The sequence below is a fragment of the Crinia signifera genome, chromosome 2 (genome assembly GCF_055691185.1).
Source record: "Crinia signifera chromosome 2, ASM5569118v1, whole genome shotgun sequence".
NCBI classification, from domain to species: domain Eukaryota; kingdom Metazoa; phylum Chordata; class Amphibia; order Anura; family Myobatrachidae; genus Crinia; species Crinia signifera.
The window spans coordinates 283,711,936-283,735,316 of record NC_139218.1 but is presented as its reverse complement, the minus strand read 5'-3'; the positions used below and the strand labels follow the sequence as shown (position 1 = coordinate 283,735,316).

Below are 23,381 nucleotides of genomic sequence, written 5' to 3'. Positions count from 1 at the left end.
ATTGAATAGCCACCATAATGTTTTCAAGACTATAGTTATCGCACAGAACATAGATTACAGGCCACACAAGTAATTTATGTTCATGACTAATGTGTAGACTCATTAACCCCTTCCCGACATTGGACGTACATTTACGTCATGGTCGGGAAGTACTTCCCGACACATGGCATAAATGTACGTCATGGATTTAAACTGTCACCGCGTCTATAGACGCGGTGACAGTTTGGAGATGTCTGCTGTCCCTGACAGCAGACATCCCCCCTCGCCGCCCGGGGGGGGCAGGAATGCCCCCCCCGGTCGGCGATCGCTGTGATTGGCTGTTCAAATGTGAACAGCCAATCACAGCTATTTCTGTGTTACCGGCGGCTATGCCGCTCGGTAACACAGAAAACGGTGGTGATCGGTGCTGTTAAGTACAGCACCGATCACCACCGATCCGCGGACACCCCCTCCCTCCCACCCGGCAGCACTATATCTTACCCGGCACCCGGCAGCCGTGTGGTGATCGGTGCTGTTATGCGCCGCAGCGCTGCCTCCCCCCTCCCTCCCCCCGCCAGCAGCAGCAGCACTAGGGACATAGTAAAAATGAAACAACAGACAATGAAATGATTATATATATATATATATATATATATATATATATATATATATATATATATATATATATATATATATATATATATATATATATATATACAGATAGATATTCCCGACCGAAGACGTATATATACGTCATGGTCGGGAGGTACTTCCCGACCGAAGACGTATATATACATCATGGTTTTAAACTGTCACCGCGTCCATAGACGCGGTGACAGTTTGGAGATGTCTGCTGTCCCTGAGCCCCGGTCGGCGATCGCTGCGATTGGCTGTTCAAATGTGAACAGCCAATTGCAGCGTTTTCTGTGTTACCGGCGGCTAAGCCGCTCGGTAACACAGTGATCGGTGGTGATCGGTGCTGTTAAGAACAGCACCGATCACCACCGATCGCCAGCCCCCCCCCCCTCCCACCCCCCTCACTCCCACCCACCCGGCTGCCGCAGCGCCAGCACCCCTCCCACCCCCCCGCCAGCCGCAGCGCCAGCCCCCCTCCCAAAGCTGGTGACCAAAATGGGGTCACTTGTGGGGGGGTTCCACTGTATTGGTGCTTCGGGGGTCTTGCTAATGCGACATAGCACCCACTATTCATTCCACCACCAAAAATCACTCCTTCCCTTCTGAGTCCTGCCATGCACCCAACTGGTATTTTTTGGTCACATGTGAGGCATTGCCGTACTCGGGAGAAATTGGGGCACAGATTTTGGGGTGCTTTGTATCCTTCATTCCTTGTGAAAATGGAAAATTTTGAGCCAGATCTGCATTTTTGTGTAAAAAAATGTAATTTTTTACAGAAAAATGCAGTTCTGGCTCAAAATTTTTCATTTTCACAAGGAATGAAGGATACAAAGCACCCCAAAATCTGTGCCCCAATTTCTCCCGAGTACGGCAATGCCTCACATGTGACCAAAAAATACCAGTTGGGTGCATGGCAGGACTCAGAAGGGAAGGAGTGATTTTTGGATTTTGCAGCACAGATTTTGGTGGAATGAATGGTGGGTGCTATGTTGCACCAATACAGTGGAACCCCCCCACAAGTCACCCCATTTTGCAAACTACACCCTTCAGGGAATTCATCAAGGGGTATAGTGTACATTTCAAACCCCCAGGGGTTTCACCAATTTTGATACAACTGAGCTGTGAAAATGAAAAATTATTTTTTTTTATTTTCACTGCCCAGTTGTACCACAATTGGTGAAACCCCTGGGGGTTTGAAATGTACACTATACCCCTAGATGAATTCCCTGAAGGGTGTAGTTTGCAAAATGGGGTCACTTGTGGGGGGGTTCCTAACTTTTAGCATCTTATGGTGCCTAGAAACCTACATGGTGCCTAAAAAATAATCTCATAAAAAGGAGGCTCCAAAATCAAGTAGGTGCTCCTTCTATTATGAAGCCTGTGGTTTGGTCACCGTGCACACTAGGGCCACATATAGGATATTTATGAAAACAAAAGAATTGGGGGAATCAATTTTTAGTCACATTTCTCTAGTAAAATCTACTGTATTCGTTAGAAAAATGTATTAAAATTGAAACTCTGCAAAAAAAATGAAATTTTGAAATTTCACCTACACTTTGTTTTAATTCCTGTGAAACACCTAAAGGGTTAACAAACTTCCAAAATGCTGTTTTGAATACTGTGAGGGGTGCAGTTTTTGAAATGGCATCATTTATGGGGGTGTCTCACATACAAGTCCCTCAAAGTCACATCAGAACTGAACTGGTCCCTAAAAAAATCAGTGTTTGAAATTTTCTTGAAAATTTGAGAATTTGCTATTCATATTTTACGCCTCCTAGTGTCCAAAAAAATTAAAAGGAAGTTGAAATAATGATGGCAACATAAAGTAGACATATGGTCTATGTTAGTTATTAACTATTTTGAGTGGTATGATTATTTGTCTCACAAGCAGAAAATTTAACATTTTGCAAATCGCTAAATTTTCCATTTTTTCACGACATTTTGGTATTTTTCACAAAAAAACACAGACTGTATCGACCCAAATTTACCACTAATTTGAAGTACAATGTGTCACGAAAAAACAATCTCAAAATCACTGGGATAAGTAAAAGCAAAAAAAAGTTATCCCCACTTAAGTGAGACATGTCAGATTTGAAAAAAATGGCTCTGTCAGGAACGCAAAAACTAGCTCTGTCAGGAAGGGGTTAAGGAGAAAAGCAGTAACCAGTAAAACTGTAGAGCACACAGCATCCTCCACTACAGTCTACAGTATGTTATGTCACATCACAGCAGCCTAGGTCGACAGGCAATGGCTGACATGGCCAAAGAGTAAACACGGCAATGATCAACACATGAAAATGCTGACTTGCGTTTTTCCCTCTGATAACTTGTTCATACCATAAAGTTCCATGCGGACTACAATTGGGGACAGTAAAATGTGCTGAATGAAGAGAGGCACCATGCCCGAACCAAACACCGGTACTTGTTTCCTATCTGGGCGCCCAGGTTTTCTACGTACGGCACCGTAGTGAAATCGGATCGCATCGTACACATACACGATATTGAACGATGCGATGCGATTCGATTTACCATAGGAAACAATGTGAAATGGCTCAATTTAGCCAAATTATCATAGGAACAATAGTAAATGGGCCAAAAACACCCCTGAACATTGAAATGTCCCCCCAAAAGTAGTTGACGCCACCCCGCCATCAACGTGAACCCGAAGCGTGGCGAGCGCAGCGGTACGCGTCCTCCGACCTTTTCATGCCCTACTATCCACTAGGGCGTGGAGTGAGAATAGAATAGTGTGGCGAGCGCAGCGAGCCACCGAGCCCGAAGCGTGGCGAGCGCAGCGAGCCCCGCGAGGGGACGCGGATACCTTCACAGTTATACGCGTCCCCTCGCGGGCTTCCCAGGTGTCCATGGCGACGCGGACACCTGGGAAGCCCGCGAAGGGACGCGTTTACCTGTGAAGGTATCCACGTCCGCTCGCCACGCTTCGGGCTCGGTGGCTCGCTGTGCTCGCCACACTATTCTATTCTCACTCCACGCCCTAGTGGATAGTAGGGCATGAAAAGGTCGGAGGACGCGTACCGCCGCCGCTCGCCACGCTTCGGGTTCACGTTGATGGCGGGTTGGCGTCAACTACTTTTGGGGGGACATTTCAATGTTCAGGGGTGTTTTTGGCCCATTTACTATTGTTCCTATGCTAATTTGGCTAAATTGAGCCATTTCACATTGTTTCCTATGGTAAATCGAATCGCATCGCATCGCATCGTTCAATATCGTGTATGTGTACGATGCGATGCGATCCGATTTCACTACGGAGAATAGCATGGTGCGCAATTAACTTAGCGGGCGCCCAGATAGGAAACAAGTACCCAAACACCAGACACATTACAATTTCAGTGGATCTCAGTTTCCTTTTCAGATTAATTTAGTCAACTTTTAGTCATAAAATAAAAGTTGTTGAGGATTACTACCAATAATTTTCTTCAAAAAAATTAGCACTACATTTAAGGTCCATACACACTGGCAGGTATTCAATGCTGTTTGCGAGTGGTGACAGCGAGCAGGGCTTCCTGCTCGCTGTCACCACTCACCCTGACAGCATTCAACACACCCTCCGCATCCGCCAATTCCCCCTCGCTCCGTTTTTTGAGCGAGGGGGAATTGGCGGATGCGGCTCCAGAAGCAGCGAGACCCGCGGCTAAATACAGCGAGTTTTCTGCAGCAGCCGCGGGTCTCGCTGTTTTGGGGAATTCTCGCCGTCCTGTGACGGCGAGGATTTCCCCACAACGTTGAATAGAGCGAGCGGACAGCGCGGGGGTTAAACAGCGAGGATCGCTGGTTTTCAGCAATCCTCGCTGTTTAACCCCCTCGCCGGCCGCTCGCTGCGGCATTGAATACCCCTCACTGGGCGACTAGGATCGTGCTCATCGCTGTCCATACACACTGGGCATAGTCGCCCAGTGTGTATGGACCTTTAATGTAGTGCTAATTTTGTTGAAGAAAATTATTGGGGGGGGGGGGGGGGGGGAGCCGCTTAGTGCATACACACTGAGCGGCTTTCCCCCTGCCTGGCACCAACAGTGGGGGGAGGACAGCTTTGCATAGCGCAGAGCTATGCAAGCCGTCCTTAAAGTCGCTCATCTGCTGGTAATGCCAGCGGATGAACGGCTTTTCCGGCCATGATGCGGGTGTGCTGCTGGGTGCCAGATCACATACATAATTACATAAACATAATTCCTCAAATCAGAGATACTAGGAAATAGAGATCAGCACACCAATTAGAGATGAAAAAAGTTTTGAAGCTTTATGAAAAATGTGAAAAAAAAAGTGCATGGAAACACATGGCCACATATTGCAGTAACAACATTGGTTTGAACAGCAGGGTTACATACATACACTTTCAGATTTTGCGATTGGGGTTCTACATGGTATCCTGCATTATCTTGTCCTGTACAATGTCTACATTTTAAGCAATTTTAGATGTTCTTCCTTTATAAACTGCATTATTAGCACACTGAAAAGTGTTGTGTGTATATTAAATATATGTAAGGAGATGATTTTATTTAGTACATGCTTATTATCTCTCCATATATGCAGCTATTCCTACTAAGATTGTATTACTTGCACCGAGTTCTAAGTAGGTCTTGGGCCACTTGTTGATTCCCAAGTACTGTACCTTGTGTGCACAGTCTAATCTTGTACCACTAGCAACAAGATATCAGAACAAAATAGGCCTTTCAGTGGCTAATTGAACTCGCACATAAATAGGAACTGTAATATACTGGGGGGAAAAGCAACATTAATATGCTCACTTGCCAAGAGAACGGCATTATTATACAGAAATGTGCAAGTAAATGGTCATGGGAAATGCAGCTCAGAGTCAAATGTAAAAATTGTTGTGAATGCTAGAAAGCCATTAATTATTGGCATAGAGGCTTAAAAAGGCTCCAAACAGTAATACCCCTTTTACACCAAAAACCCTGGTCGGACCCTGGTCTGAACACTGGAGTTTCCAGGAGCTGACCCTGCTTTATACCCCATTTACACAGCACTTCGACCAGGGTCGGACCTGGGTCTGCATCATTTACACTGGACCTGGGTCAGCCCTGCTTTTTCTTGTGGATGTCATAAAAAAATGCTTGCTTCATTGACCCTGTCAGCTGGTGCCTGCGGCGGGGTCAGCAGTGACTGACAGACGCGTCGGGGTTGCCGTCATGTAAGGTGACGTCAGCGGGGGTATCCCCTGTAACCCTTGCCACTTTGTATCTGAGTTTCAAAATTGATCACAACGTTACATTTACTCCCTTCATTAACAAAATATCCAGCTCATTCAGACCATTTTATGTCTATATGTTACATTATCAGAAACAAGTGTCTCTGCTTATTGGACATACAGCTTCACTTTAACATCAGCAGACACTGGTATTCTCATTTTCTCCAAGTCCCGATAGTCGCACAGTGCAAACCACTTGCATACACCGCACCTGCCCGTACTGCACAGACCGGAGCTTCTACTGCGTTCACTTAACATTAGATAGCCGCGCACATACATAGTTACAGGGGATACCCCCGCTGACGTCACCTTACATGACGGTAACCCCGCACGGCGCGACTGTCAGACACCGCTGACCCCGCCATAGGCACCAGCTGACAGCGTCAATGAAGGGGGAACTGGCGCCCTTTCTTAAGGTATTTATATGGAGGGGATGCTGGCTGCGGCTGCTGCTGTAACTCCCCGCTACAGCCGCGGGGTCCCTGAGTCGAATGGGCTGTCACTGGCAGAGTCCCTGCGGCGGATGGAAACTACTAGTTTCCGTCCGCCTTAGGGACCCCCGCCACTGACATCCCATTCGCCGCAGGGACCTTGTGGCTGCAAGGGGGAGTTAAGCGTTACAGCAGCTGCCGCCAGCACCCCCTCCGTCTCCCCCCTCAGCAGCCTGACAGCTTCTTCCCCCCTCAGCAGCCTTACCGCTTCTTCCCCTCTCAGCAGCAGTAGACATCCCCCTCCTCCTGCAGCAGAGGGGACAGCGCTGCACGCCGTGGAAGGACCCGCTGCGGGTGCTTCAACCCGCAGCGACCATTTACACCGGTCTCTACACGGGTCCTGACCGTGTTCTACCCAGGTCAGGACCTGGGTAGAGGACCCGTGTAAATGGACACGGCTTCACCCCATTTACACCGCCGCAGATCCGGGTCTGACCCGCCGCTGACCCGGATTTTTCGGCGGTGTAAAAGGGGTATAATTCATTATTTGCAGAGAGGCCTAATAAATTCCAGCCCCCTGTCTGCAGTATAAGAAGTTTTAGTTTAAATGTCTACAGTAATGTAGAGTACGCACAAATAATACAAGGTCACTAAAGATTGCCCGTGAATGTCCTGATAAACAATATTGTGCGTTCACAGTGATTTTACAAATAGGAGTCGTTCGACTCTATCAAATTGTTGTATTTTGACCTAATTTAAATATGTGAAGACATATCGTTTGTCACTGGTAGTGTAGACTCTGCACAATTTGCTCCTAGATGTTAGCATAATTTTCTAAATTAAGCTGCATGTACAGATGACAGAGGGTGTGACTTGAGACCAGTGCCAGATTAAGCCTTTGGGAGGCCCAGGGTACTTTAGACAGGGGGGCCCCTTGCACTTGTCATTACTGGCTGCAAACTGCATGGGAGAATATTACACTGTCAAAACACAGAGTAAAGGCAGAATAAACTTAGTCAATGGGTAACTGCAGGGGAGATATGTATGTATGTATGTATGTATGTATGTATGTATGTATGTATGTATGTATGTATGTATGTATGTATGTATGTATGTATGTATGTATATATATATATATATATATATATATACACATACATATACATACACACACACACACATACATACATACATACATATATACATACACACACACACACACACACACACACATACCACATGAAAAGCCTGTTTGTCCCTCTGCACCTTACTCTGTACGAGACCTCACAGTCCTAGTGCTGCCTCTGACTAAAAACCCTCCCATGACTAAGCTGCTGCTGTTCTCCATGGGCCTGAGAAGCATGTTATGAGCTCCACCAATCAGAGCTCAGCACAAACCTCTCAGCCTCTGCCCTCTGGTGCAAAGAGTCATGGGACTTAGTCAACTCCCAGTAATGCACAGCACACTTGTGCAGTCAGTGTGCATTGGTTCCCGATGCTCAGCACCATTAATCATTGTCACATTGGCAGATAGGTGAAGCTGCAGCACTACCCCATTCCCATGCAGAAAATCTTTAGCTAAAAAAAATTTTTTTTTTTTTGAAAAATACATGCCAACCACAGGGGGCCCCTAGCTAGAGGGGGGCCCAGGGGTACTGACCCCTTGTGCCTCCATTATAATCCGGCCCTGCTTGAGACCCACAGTAGCGTGCGTAGATTGTTATATAGCGAGTACATACTGAACGATTTTAAGAATTTCTCGTAACAAATGGTTGTTATCAGCAAATATGTCCAAAACGTTGTTTAGTTTATACCCAGCTGAAATAAGTGAGATTTCCTGTAGATAAATAAGGGCATGATTGCATATGCAGGCACACAAAAAGCTATCTTTCCCTTTCCAGTGGGTTCATTTTCAGCTGCCCTGAAAATGGTCTGGAAACACCTGGACCTCCATACCACTGCCCCCCTGATGGCTGGGTCGGTTAATCACAGTACGACTGCATTGTTCCAAGATACGAACGCACTGTGAAAGTGCAGGAGTCCGAAAATTGCCTGTTTGCATTGGAAGCTGAATAGGGCTCTATAAACGCTAAACAATTAGCAAAAAAAAAAGTTAAATGGACGCTCATCCAAAACACGTTACACAAACCCTTCTCAGTAAGTATCCAAGCATATGCCTTTCATTGCGCTCCATAGTGATTATTCCAAAAAGTATTTCTAAATTCTACAATAATTATTTTTTTAAACTGTAGAAGATAGGGGAGGGACATTGTCTGGATTCTTGTGTTTTAGTGGACATTCAACCAATACTGCTGCCTACCACACATGGAGCCTCAGAAGAAAAGAAAAGAAAAAAAAAGGAGAAAAAGAAACTCTTGTGGGGTGCACGCTAGAACCCAAAAAGAAAAATAATTTTATCATGTACCTGTTAGGATTTTTTTAAATATTTTTGTTTTCATTTTTTTTTTATGTGAACCTTAAGAGGCCTGGGTGTAATTGTGGCTAGATATAAATATTTTACATGTATTATCTGTATTTAGAATTTTGCTTGTATTTAGAATTTGTACCTAAACGTATTGCCTTTTTGTGAATATTTTTCTAAAAATTATATATATTGACAATAAAGGACTGGTATTTACCTGTATGTTACTCTAATAATTAATTAATTGACCATCATATATCTTTGGCAACCACACACATCAATGTCAAGAGTGTTTCACTCAATTGATTAGAGACAAGGATTTAATCATAGGTCAAAAATATTAATTCAAAATGGACAAATAAAGTATAAACATTTTATCTACATATATACACGTGCCACTTTCCTCGTATACTCCTTGTTGTTTTATGTAGCTTTCACATCACATAAAACATTTTGAAACGTTTTGAAAAACTGTAATTTTAAATGGTATTTTAAACGGGTCTAGTGTTCATATTGCAGCAGATTACCATTTAAAAATACCGTTTAAGTACCATTCACATCACCAGTCAAGCCGTTTAACCTCTGAACACGTTTCTACCCACAGCTTATTTCCTGGTTCAGGGAAGGGACACAAGACAAGGGACAGCCTATCACAGTGCTCTAACCTTTATTTTTTACTAAATACCATTTCAGTGCCATTCAGACAGCACAAAAAACGGCTCTGAATTGGCTTTAAAACGGGTAGGACACTGCTTTTTAAACGGTATATGGTATTTCAACTATGACACTTTCACACTGCAGCCTTAAACGTTTTAAAAGGCAAAAAAACGGCAATATACCGTTTTAAAAGTGTGATGTGAAAGCTACATAAATCTTGAATGTTTTTCTCATTTTTTTATATTTTAAAGCAATGGCAAACTATTATTTATCTATATATTTATGCGGTTCTCCCCATGTGATCTCTCATGTTGCCTGTGAACTGCCAATAGACACCTAATTGGCAACAATGTATTACAATTCAGTCACACAAAGTAACTGTTAGGCTAAATGGATAGTACAGAGTTCTCTGGGCCAGAGAGTGATAAAATGGAGAGTGATAAACAGCCAGCCAATCAGTTCCTGCCAGCCAAATGTCAGGCAGGAGCTGATTGGCTGGCTGTTTATCACTCTCCATTTTATCACCTTTGAAGCTTAGAAAATCTGGCCCTCTGTCTGACAACAGTGATTACAGGTGATTCTCCCAATGCTTTTTGTACAGTCAAACACAGAGATATTCTGTAAGCAGATAAATAATGTGATGGCAATCTCTGTCTATATTTTTAGGATCTTGCTACATGACATATTGATTTTAAAAGGCACACTGCAGTTGATTTTCTCAATATATTATGTGCGCATTAGTCAAGTACAAGTTTCACCTCAGAAGAAAAGCCAGGAACAGTATTTTTCTGCCAAACTGGATATCACTTACTTTTCTCAGCATGTCATTCCGCTCCACGTTCTGAATCTTCTCAGGATTAATTTCACCCTTCAATGTGTATTCAAATAACTTCCCACTGACGTTGACAAGCAGCGTGCTGAAGGCCCGCTGTTCTTGAGAGCAACTGATCGTTTTATTATAGGTGCTAATGGAAGGCGTTCCATACCGTAATATCACCCCAACAATAAGCCCTATAAAAAGAAAAACAATGCTATTAAAATATTACCAATTTATCATCATTGAGAAGCTAATGTAAAAAATAAACACTATAGTCACACAGTGATGTTAAAAGACAAAAAATATGTAATGAAATTATATAGATGTGCAGACTATAACAATTTAAGGGGTCACATTTTGGTGTTAATGTAATAGTTAATACACGCAAATCTTTACAGCATAAGAGACAGTAAGGAAGGGGGGGGAAAAAGGGAGGGACAATAGGTCTCTATAGAGCTAAAGAGAGACAATACAACTAAAAGGCCCCCATGCACCAGTCCGATTTGGGCCAATTCTGGACGAGTAATCGGCCCAAATCAGATGTGTTTGGCATAAGCTCCGATGCATGGTCCCGTTCGCATCAGATGGGATCCGGACCGCTTCCCAGCAGCAGGAACAGGGTCACATGCTGCCCAAACCCCCCTTTCTCAAGAGGGGTCAGGTGGCCATACACTGCTGTGATACATTGCAGTAGTGTATGGCCAGCTTAAGAAAAACAAGTTACTTTTATCATATAAAGTACACGCTTGCAAAAACAGAAACCTCAAGTCTTAATACCCCTTTTTTGTCTTGTTGAATTAGAGTTTGTTCACAATTGTAAAATATACACTGAAGCCATACAAATACAATAATTATCAATATAACAGCAACAATAAAATGTAACAACTATGACGAAACATCTGAATGGAGTCACTAGGATGGCAAATACCAGCAACAGTAAGAAGATAAAAGGATAAAAAATAAAAATAAAAAAAGGATTCCTATGTTACGGAACACACTAACCCCATTCACCACCTTAAACAATTACAGCTAGAAGGTTACCTAGGATTGGTCAGAGACACATGAATACAGCTAGACCTGCCTATACAGTGAACTGTTCGTACAAGACAACGTAGCAGCCTTTGTGTACTGGATTTTATCACTAAAAATGTCAAATCACATGGTCCCAGTCAGGCAAAAGGAAACAAAGTATTTTGTGACACTGTTCCGCCTTATTGGCAGGGTTCCTGCAGTACAGTATAACGTTACATATTCAAGGTCACTTATTACCAAAAGCAAACACTGGCACTTCAGTCAATCTGTAGACTGTTGGAGATTGGCTTATTGTGAAACAGCTATGTACATAATCCATTGTAGTCACAATAAACACCAGTTGCACGCCAAAGCAGCAATATCAACATTACAGTACATTTTAACACAAACCTTGGACAACCAATACCATCAATTTCGAAAGCTGCAGGTGTCATTGCCCATTCACCACGCAGGAATAGCACGTTCCCTGTCTGTGGCAGCTGCCGGCTACGGGCTGCATGGGAGATCTAGCAAGGGTAGCAAGATCACACGCATGCCCAGCGAGCTGGCCGAGTGGGCGGTAAGACACAGCATATCAGCACTAGGCGGACGCTCTACGGGGGTCTTACAGATCACCGGTAATAATTCACATTGCTAGGGCCTCCTGTTTCACCTTGGTAAAGAGAGGAAGCAGAATAATACATCTACCCCACTGTGAGCAGGTAAAGCATGGAGTACACATAAGGTATGGATGCCTGAAGATTTCCTTCCAGGTGTGCTTTAGAATTCACGGCCTGATTCAGACCTATTACCAAGACTGCAATTTTTACACATGGACAAAACGGGATACAGTCGCTAGGTCGACAGTATGAAAGTCGACCACTAAAGGTCCATACACACTGGGCGACTATGCACAGCGTGTATGGACAGTGATGATCGCTATCATCGCTGCGGGGAAAGCCGCTCAGTGCATACACACTGAGCGGCTTTCCCCCTGCCCAGCGTTGATGGAGCAGGGGAGGACGGCTTTGCATAGCGAATCGCTATGCAAAGCCGTCCTGAAAGCCACTCATCTGCTGGTATAACCAGCAGATGAACGGCTTTCCCGGCGATGAGCGCTACTGCGCACTACCATAAACACTGGGCGGCTTTGAACTGAAAGCCACTCAAACCTGCTGTTTCAACACATCATAGTGACTAGACCTATCAGAATGCGAATAAAAGCCCACCACATCTGCATCGCTATCTTTGAACGTTCAAACATGGTGGAGGCAGATTTGGTATAGCATGTATCCAGGCAGTGATTTCATGCAGCCTGCACCAGATAATTGGGGATCGGCGTTTAACGGTAACTTGTGGAGCAAACTAAGGTGTGAGTTGGTTTGTGCTGGCACAGGACTTCTGTAGGGACTTCACATAATTGTGCAGGCATTCTAGTGCAACTTCTATAGGGATTTCCCATTCAACTTTCAATGCAAAAAGCAGCAACATTGTCACAAAACACACACACCATAATTCAACTAAATACACCATCGGAAGACAAAGACGCAAGTAAAACGCTTGTTAGTAAATATGCAGTTTTTGTTCTGCCAATTAAGGGTGAATTCCAGTGGTGGCTCCAGAGGGGGGCCGCAGCACAATTAAAAATGCATATAGGGGAGGCACAGCAACTGCCACCAACTAGGGATGGCCATCGCTGCCATTTTCATTGATGGTTGCCATCGATGGCAATTCTGCAACTGGCCATCGATAGTGCTACACTATGCAATGGATGACCAATATTTTTACATATCGATGGTCATCCATTGTGTTTGATTGATTGGCCTGTGGGGGGGGGGAAGCTTCGCAGGCGTCGGTGGAGGAGCTATGCTCCGTGAAAAAAAAAAAAAAACAGCAAAAAAAAAAAAGGATTTTTGTAAGAACTTACCGTTCGAATCCCTTTCTCTGATATGGTCCTGGTGACACAGCTCAACATTGGGATGTAGGAGGGTCCGAAGGAGCCAGGCACCTATCCTAACGCTTTAGAGGGTAGGCTCCTCCCCTACTGCATCCCAGACTCCTCAGTTCAATCTTTCAAAGCCACTGGAATACATTAACTCAGTACAAACGCCTGCACATATTATATGCACATTTTTCAAAAATAACTTTTAAACCATATATAACATGAAACATCATGAACCTGGCATACTTACTGAGCGTAAGGGAGGGATCGTTGTGTCACCAGGACCATATCAGAGAAAGGGATTCGAACGGTAAGTTCTTACAAAAATCCCTTTTTCTCTTTCAATGGTCCTGGTGACACAGCTCAACACTGTATTCAATGCAAAAATAGAGAATGCTGTTCACTGGTTTTTTTTGGGCTTGCCTCTCCATTTTGCTCTCATCATTTTTCTTTTTTTTTTTTTAGGTGAACTGAACTTACGTTCTTATAAAAAAAAAAAAAATTTTTGAATCTGCAAGTAGTGTCTTTTTTATTATTTGTAGGCTCTATATTCCTTTTTACTTTAGACGTGCCATATTAATATATTTTTTATGGTAATTCACCTCTCATTCCTCACTCGTTCGTTTGGAAATGCGCAGCTTTTCACACAGAATTAGCCGCTTTGGAATTGTTTAAGGCTAATTTGCGTTTTTTTTTCCTGCATATCTCTGCAATATTTGAACACTGCATACAACTCCTGCATTAACTCCTCGTACGCCGCATTGGTCAATGCTCGCCGTCAGGGGCACAGAATGCACAGCAAACAAAAAACGGAGCACTAGTGTTCATTCTAGCACCCGACAACTTTGAAAACCCATGCAGTTCCTCTTCCCTGCCTGGGGTGTTGCGGTCTGCTGTGGTATTTCTAGCACAGGTCTGGTTTGCATATCAGTGCCAATATACAGACCACACTGTGCTAGAAGCACCAAAGCAGACAGTGACACTCCAGGCAGGGAAGAGGAACTGCATGGGTTTTCAAAGTTGGCGGATGCTAGAATGAACGGTACTTATATGTTAGTTGGGCGCCTACTATAGTTAGTACGCTCATACCCCCACTATCCATGTCGGCATGGAGTTCTTTTTTATGTAGTGTGGCGAGCGCAGCGTGCCACCGAGCCCCGCGAGCGGACGCGGAAAACTAAGCAAATAGCTTAATTTGATGGCCTATGGTGAAGCAATTTACTCACCAATAATGATCGCAGGTAAAAGAAAACACCCCTTGAAATGCCAAATTCCTGTAAATCTAGGACACTACAGCCAGAAAGCATGGAATTCAAGATTCATGTTGTAAGCAAACATTTCCCTTTGTAATGATATGATATGTTATGTTAAACAGAGGCCATTTAGAAAATACATGGATTTGCTGGGAAGAACCCACCAACACTGCTCAAAGTATCAGAACAAAAGAAGAAGGGGGGGGGGGGGGGGTGTAATAAAAAGTAAATGCTTTTTGTTTCAAATTATTTGATTACAGTTATTCAATTTCTTGAAATAAAATGGAGATAGGGCACATAACTCTCGGTAGGTCGACTACATACCTGCTTATTCTGGTTTGGTTCCATTAGTGCTTTCCTTGCAGTAAATTTATTGAAGAATTTAACAATATATTGTTTTGTTTTACTAATTTTAAATCAAATTCTAGAGTGCAGTGTCATTATTTTACAGGGTACAGGTTGAGTATCCCCTATCCGAAATGCTCGGGACCGCGAGCATTTCGGATAGGGGAATTTTCCGGTTTTTGGATATATTTTTTTTGCAGCCATACTTACCTGTTCCCTGATGGTCCCCGGGCGTCCCTCGGCGTCCGCGCAGTCCCCGGGCGTCCACAGCAGGCCTCCGGCATCTTCTCCTGGTCTCCAGCGGTCCCAGGAATGCATTGCGCGAGTGTGCGAGCGCACCGGTGACGTCACCGGCGCGCGCACACACTCGCGCAATGCATTCCTGGGACCGCTGGAGACCCTGGAGAAGATGCCGGAGGCCTGCTGTGGACGCCCGGGGACTTGGTAAGTATGAAAAGAGGGTTAGGGGTTAAAAAAAAAAAAAAAAATTTGAATGATTCCAAAAACCACGGTTTTTGGAATAATTCGGATAAGGGATGTCCGGATACCGGATACTCAACCTGTACTTGTGTATTGTCTGGGCGCCCGCGAAATCGGCCGCAAATCGCATGCAAAAATCGGATGCGATTTAGCGGCCGAATTTCGGCCGATTTTCAGCCAACTTCCATGCTATTCCATCCTTGCACACCCCCACTATCCAATTTAGGTACTTGTTTCCTAGCACGGCGCCCCCGATTTCCATCTCATCACATCGCATGCAATATAGCGGCATGCAATGCTATGCGATTTTCAATTGTACAAGCACCCTGATGGGTGCTTACAATGTTAAATGCACCCATATTGTCAACGCCACCCCCACTATCAACACCAACCAGAAGCATGGCTAGCGCAGCGAGCCCGCGAGGGGTGTCGGTACGCGTCCTCCGACCTTTTCATACCCCCACTATCCACGTTGGTGTGGAGTTGATTTTAGATAGTGTGGCGAGGGGACGCGGATTACTTAACATGTATTCCGCGTCTGCTCGCCACACTCCGGGCTCAGTGGCTCGCCACACTATCTAAAATCATCTCCACGCCGACGTGGATAGTGGGGGTATGAAAAGGTCGGAGGACGCATACCGCCGCCGCTCGCCACGCTTCGGGGTCGTTTTTCGCGTCCACTCAATGGGCTTGCTGCGCTAGCCAAGCTTCCGGGTCGGTGGCTCGATACACTTTATAAAATCAACTCCATGCCGACATGGATAGTGGGGGTATGAACAGGTCGGGAGGACGCGGGGACTTTTATCCACTCTACGCTTCAGGTAGCGCACAGCAGTCGAAGTCAGGATCTTCTTTCTTCCACGACCAGGTAGCATTTCAATAATGCCCTTTGCCTTGAATTTGCGAATGATGCTTCCTATGGTGTCTCTTGGTATGTTTAACTTCTTTGCAATCTTCTTATAGCCATTGCCCTTCCTGTGAAGACAAATCACCTCTTCTCTTGTCTTCCTGGACCATTCTCTTGACTTCACCATGTTTGTAACCACACCAGTAAATGTCTAGAAGGAGCTGAGTATCACAGTCATTTTAAAGCTGCCTAATTGGTGCTTATTATGCTTGATTGGTGCTCGGTGACATCCACAGGTGTTTTCAATACCTGATTGAAAACACCAGAATTAACCTCTCTTCTTCAGAGTGGTAGTCTTTAAGGGGTTGAATAATTGTGGCAATGAAGAAACCACAAAATACACATTTACTACTGTGTTATATAAACAATTGATGTCATTTTAGTTGCATTTGGTTCTTTAAAACGTCCTTGTAGGATTTCATTCTGAATACAATTCCAAATGTACACTATAGTCCCTAAACCCCTTTACAGCATTGGGGGTTGAATAATTTTGAGCACAACTGTATATATATATATATATATATATATATATATATATATATATATATATATAAAAAAATATAGGTTTCCACACCCGTAGGTATGGAAGCAGAGCACTCTCCTTAAATCACAGATCAGCAATGTGATAAAATGCAAAAAGTATTTAATTTCAGCTGGGTCAACACAGCGTATGGTAATCAAAGTATACAAGCCCCGACGTTTCGGTCCCAGTATGGACCTTTATCAAGGAGCCTACAGGGGAGTCAGCACCTCTGACCAGGTGCTGACTCCCCATCCTGGAGGTTCCTTCCACCTTTAACCACGCTGGCTCTTTTCTTCATAACAAGCTCCTTGACAAAGGTCCAAGGCACGGACCGAAACGTTGGAGCATATGAAGCACCTTTTCTGTGGAATAAATCAATGCCTTTGATGATAAATTATTGAGTTTAACACTCTTAATTTCGGCGAGTGCCCTATATCCTACACAAGTGTGTGGGAACCCTGGACTATATATAGATATAGAGAGATTAGATAGATAGATAGATAGATAGATAGATAGATAGATAGATAGATAGATAGATAGATAGATAGATAGATTAATTCTAACCCGAAGACCTCAGTCTCAGTTGAGAACCTTCATGGGCTTGGTAGGTTGGTTAGTATAGGCAGTTTATCAGCCACTTTGCAACCAGAGAGGATCCTCTGACATTTAAATAAATAAATAAAAAAAATGCTGTCTTGATGGACTGGAGTGGTCAGGTCTTGCTGAGACAGCATGGCCATATCTTTGGCTGTCCTCTGTACTGCAGTCATCAGATTTTACCTTCACATTTTTCCTACAGACAGACGCATCGGATGTTGGCACTGTACTGTCTTGTGCTTGAGCATAAAGTTGTTGCCGAGGGAACAAAGTACGCTACATGAGAGATGAATTGCCTGGCTATAAAGTGGGCTATAGAGTCACTTCAGTACTATTTATTGGGGAGAGAGTAATTAAATCACAGACCATGCTCAAATATAACGGATGCAAAGAAACAGAGGTGAACACCAAGGTTAACAGGTGGTTCCTGGCTCGCCAGTCTTGTTGACGCAAGGGGGTAGTGATACATGGCAAAGGGGGTAGTGATACATGGCAAAGGGGGCATTTTGATACAAAGGAACCAGGAGTGTTTAGCTCAGGCTTCTGTGTAATAAAATAGAAAAATAAATAAACAAAACAAACAAACAAAATAAAATGACCTGACTACAACCAGCCCCGGGTTCATTGAACCGGTCCGGGTTACACAAATACAGGGGGGGGGGAAACTGGGGTTCCTCTGTATTTCTATACCCAGCACCGGGCTCTTGGCCCATTCCTGGTTCCCAAAATATGGGAGACAAAAGGTGTAGGGGGGTCCCCTGCATTTCGGAAACCAGTTAAAACAGCCAGCGATGTCATGCCAGAGCCAACTTTTTACATAAGATCCTATGGCCAAAGCATGAGCACCCCCCCCCCCCCCCCCCCCTTCCAGGGGAACCTCGGCCAGGTTGACCTATGATTTAGTTGCAAAAAAACAAAAACTAATCAAAATAAACCTAAGCAACAACACAAATACAGAAGGACATTACCGTCATTAGGTATACGCACACCGGGCAGCCTTGTAGCAGTGTTGGTTTGGGGAGCAGGGAGAGAATGCTGCCTGGCAACTGGTATCCACAATCAGATTATTAGGAGAGTACCTTCCTATGCCTGCCACTTGGCTGACAGCCCTATACACGGAACATGCGAGCGCTCACTACAGGGAGTATGTGGCCGTTCTCTCTGTGTATAGAGCAGCCAGATGAGAGGCATGCAGAGATACATGGTGCCCAGCTGCGGACAGCACTCTTATTGGAAGCTATATATAGCTATCTACTAGAGTACGGACATCACTTTATGGAAGCATGTGGAGAGATGGAGCAGGACTGCAGAAGGAGTACGTTATTTAAAATACAAAAATAAGGGGGTTTTCATTATGGTTGTGGTGGTATTTTGGGCATCAGATCTGGGGTCTGATTTGATTAATTGGTAAAGAGGTGGGATATGTTATCGTAGGGAAAAGCAAATTGTTAATTCAGCAGCTGTTAAATCGGAGAATGCTGGTACTCACAGCATAGACACCATTACTTGGTCACGAGAACCAGCATTCTGTGTGTATGGGTCACACATTTTGGTAGTAGTATAGTCGTATTCCAGGAGGAATGCGGTAAGAAATCCTTGTTGGGCATAACTGCATGCTGAATTGAATAGCTCCGGGATCTCTTTTCTGCTGCTATTCACTGCGCGCTAACTAAAAAAAAAAAAAAAAAAATCGACCCCACTGAATTAGTGGGGGATTTGATGATTTTAACAGAATACAGGCATTTCGAAAAAAAAAAAAAAAGGATCAGGATATTTTTTTGCCCTTTTTCCAGCATTACACTTATAGTTTTATGTACATAAACTAACAAATTACTCATTGAGGACAGTGGTAAATAAGCAGGTTTTGGCAGAACATATTTTAGTGCATCACTGGTTTAGGGAACATACAGGAAAGGCAAACAGGACAGTATATTGTAATCTTTAAGAACATTAAAGGACAAATGTACATTTTTAAAACGTATTAAAAGGGTTTCCATGTAGGAGACAATATGGACAAACTTTCCGGCCTTTCGGGATTAAATGATGGGAAAGAATGTCAAGGATATATACATCCTCCCCCCAGGATGTTACCAACGCATTAGATACATAGGAAATATCTAGTACAGGTGCCATTGGAAATCCATGTAACCACAAAGAAAGTACATTCATTATACCTTCAGGGAATATGGTCTCTCAGAGCCCTTTATCAAGCATTTGCAATTATTCTTAGGAAGTCGCTGATCATGGAGTTCATCACATGTACAAGAAAGTTTAAAGTACGGTATTTCCACATGTTTCCTCCTAAGACACATTTCAGAATGACAGGATTCCAGAGCATAAGTACTATACTATTTACTCAAGTACAGCAGAAGAAAACTCCTGATTCCTATATGTTTGCACATCTGGTCACTCACATAACAATGAAGGGTAAAGGAGGGGGGGGGGGGGTACAGAAAAATTATTACAGGACAGAAGTTTACATATTTCAAAAGTACCAACCAAATAAAAAAAGGACCACAAAAATTTGACTTGTTTCTACAAAAGTTCCAGAGAGAGTGTGGTTAATTTCCCAAGATGGGAGTTCTATTAAAAGTGGGGTGTTGCCCATAGCAACCAATTACATTTTAGTTAATTATTTAGCACCTTCTGGAAGATAATAGTTATAATTTGTTAGGCTGGTATGGGCAACATCCCATCTTCATTAGAACTCCCATATTAGAAAATGTACCCCTCAGCATCAATTCAACTATTCTCCCTGCACCAAAACCACATGTTGTCAGACAGTCAGAACAGTACATGGAAGCAGGTCCACACAGCTCTTGTAAGCGCAACAGAATATGCTGTTGCAATTGGAAACAGTGATAAAACAAACTGTCTGTGTCTACCTCTATGTGTGTTTGCAACAGAGGTAGGAGGGAAAGAGAAAATTACCCTTATGGGCTATTTCACACGCTCCGGCTCCTGCCGGACGGCGAAATCCTGCACGGCCAGGAAGCCGTGCCACACACTGCAGTTTACAATGGAGGGGATGGCCACAGCCCGGCGGCCGTCCATTCCAGTGGTGGGATCCGGCTGCAACCGGGCAATTGTGTCCATTATTAACTACAGTGTGCGGAACGGCTTTTCACCGTGCGGGATTTCGCCGTGCGGCAGGAGCGTGTGAAATAGCCCGAACTGTTCTAAGCAGTGCTTGTGTGTATATATATATATATATATATATATATATATATATATATATATATATATATATATATATATATATATATATATATATATATATATATATTTATATATTTATATATTTATATATTTATATATATATATATATATATATATATATATATATATATATATATATATATATATATATATATATATGAGAGATATAGAGAGAGATATAGAGAGAGATATAGAGAGAGATATAGAGAGAGATATAGAGAGAGATATAGAGAGAGATATAGAGAGATATAGAGAGAGATATAGAGAGATATAGAGAGATATAGATATATATATATATATATATATATATATATATATATATATATATATATATATATAAAACTAGTATTTGTTCAATAGAAATATACTGTCTAGATACCAGTTGGATTATCTTTACAAAGAGATTGTCTATTTTTATATATTAAAACGGCTCGTTGTAAAGATCATCCAATTGGTAGTCTTCATTGTAGCACCCTGCTCCTTGAAAAATCCTTGCAGTTCCTTCTTCCTGCCTGGGGTGTCACTCTCTGCTGTGGTGTTTCTACAACAGTCTGGTTTATATCTCAACATTGAGATACAAACCAGTTTTTGAAGTACCACAGCAGACAGCAGCACCACAGGCAGGAAGGAGGAACTACAAGGATTTTACAAGGAGCAGGGTGCTAGAATGAACACTACAATTGGTATCTAGACATTATATTACTTTCTATGGAACAAATACTAGTTTATTATATTTTCTATACAAGCACTGCTTAGAACAGTTAAGGTTAATTTTCTCTTTTCCAACTTAATATCGGGTATGCCTAACACGCCATTGCAGCCCAAAGATAGACGCCTTAGGCGTTTATTAAATCTTTCCTAGAGGTAGGAGAGCCCTGTCTGCAAGTTTACAATCTATAGGGATAATAGGAGGGATACATAAGCATTGCAGTCCCACCAGATTACAAAAACAGTTCTGATGAGATGCAATTAGAAATAAATGCTACTGAAGGTTATGTGGGGGTTCCGAAATATAATAAGCTTGCTGGAAGAGGTGAGTTTTCAGGAAACGTTTCAAAGTTTGGAGGCTAAAGGAGTTTCCTAATGTGCATGGAAGGGCATTCCATAGGATGGGTGCTACGACAAGAGTCCTGCAAGTGTAAGTGGGAACGAGTAAAGCCCTGTACACATGCATCGATTTTTCCCAATTTTCTATTCGATTTTGCTTATAGAAGCAAAATCTAATCGAATTGTTTTTGTGTCACTTTCGATCTACATTGAATTTGATGCACACTCCTGTTTTCACAAAATCAAACAGAAAAATCTACTGTGCAGCCAAGGAAATATCGAATTTGATCTAGTAAATCGAATGTGTACAATGTACCATGAATGTATATCAAATTTGATATCGAATGCAAAAGTACAGATCTATTGCCAAATGAAATGGAAAGATCGGTACTCTTTACCTAGCACGGCGCCCATCGCGGGCATTGAATGCACTTAAAAATCGGGTGCGACGCGACCGACGCCCGCGATTTCCCATAGGGAACAATGTTAAATTTCTCAATTGACCCGATTTTTCTGTTCAATGCCTCAATTGACCCGATTTTTCCATAGGAAACAATGTTAAATGGCCCACAGAGACCAAATAGGCACCCTAAAGTGTGAAATGGCCCCTACAATTGTTAACGCCACCCCACGATCAACGTGAACCCCAGAGGCGGATTGGCCTGGCGGGAAACCGGGCTGTTTCCCGGTGGGCCGGCACATTTCGAGGTAGAAACGGCCGGCCACCCACCCTAACTGGGCCGCGGCCTGCCGACGCACATCTCCCTGCTGGCCGCGGCACTGTGCCCTAATTCAAGATGGCCGCGGCCAGCCTCGGACATTCCCTAAGTTAAAATGGCCGCGGGAGGGCTGGTGCGCATGCGCGGGCGCACACAGCTACTCCCGCGGTCCGGATGGCTGTGAACCACCCCAGCACTAACAGCGCGCAGGACTGAATGCACGCTGGCGTCGCTGGGCTGGGGAGCGGGATCCGGCGGGCGGCGTCGCTGGGCTGGGGAGCAGAAGCAGGCAGCCAGGCTGAGCCAGCAGTACATTGATGATGGCAGCACCTGGTAAATCGCACTGGCCAAAATAATAACTTGTGACCTCATTGAAGTCTGCATTTATATATATGTGTATGTATGTATGTATGTATGTATGTATGTATGTATGTATGTATCAGGGTTGCCGACCCTCCCGGAATTTCCGGGAGTCTCCCGAAAATCGGGTCCCCCTCCCGGCCCCCCGGAAGGGTGGGCAACCCTCCCGGATTCAGGGGGGACCCCCGCTGACCCTCGGATTGCGGCATTAAAATGCCGCAATCCTCAGGTCTCCGAGGAGGGGGCGGAGCTAAAACAAAATCGCGTCATTTTAGCCCCGCCCCCTCCACGGAGATCCGTGAATTAGCTGCTTTACCAGCATGGGGCGGGGCTTAGTGATGTCACTCGCAAGCCCCGCCCCCTGAGTGTCTGCTGAATCTCTCCTCTCCGGGCTTCTCCCGGAGAGGAGAATCTCAAAGTCGGCAACCCTGAATATATATATATATATATATATGTGTGTGTGTGTATATATATGTGTGTGTGTGTATATATATGTGTGTGTGTGTGTGTGTATATATATGTGTGTGTGTGTATATATATATGTGTGTGTGTGTATATATGTATATGTATATATATATATATATATATATATATATATATATATATATATATATATATATATATATATATATATATATATATAATATATATATATATATATATATATATATATATATATATATATATATATATATATATATATATATATATATATATATATATATATATATATATATATATATAGGGACAGCCATGGTTGCATATGGCATCAGAATAAAATACACTCCGAAATAGATGAAAAGACTTTA

At 43.4% G+C, this 23,381-nt stretch overlaps 1 protein-coding gene across 2 annotated transcripts in view; it reads right to left on the bottom strand.

The window, feature by feature from the left end:
* SLC9A7 (solute carrier family 9 member A7) overlaps positions 1 to 23,381 on the bottom strand; it is a 103,354-nt gene that overhangs the window by 64,272 nt on the left and 15,701 nt on the right. For both annotated transcript variants that reach the window (XM_083168758.1, XM_083168760.1), the window contains exon 2: positions 10,164 to 10,363. In XM_083168758.1, coding sequence (XP_083024884.1) covers positions 10,164 to 10,363 — 200 coding nt within the window. The remainder of the gene's footprint in view (positions 1 to 10,163; positions 10,364 to 23,381) is intronic.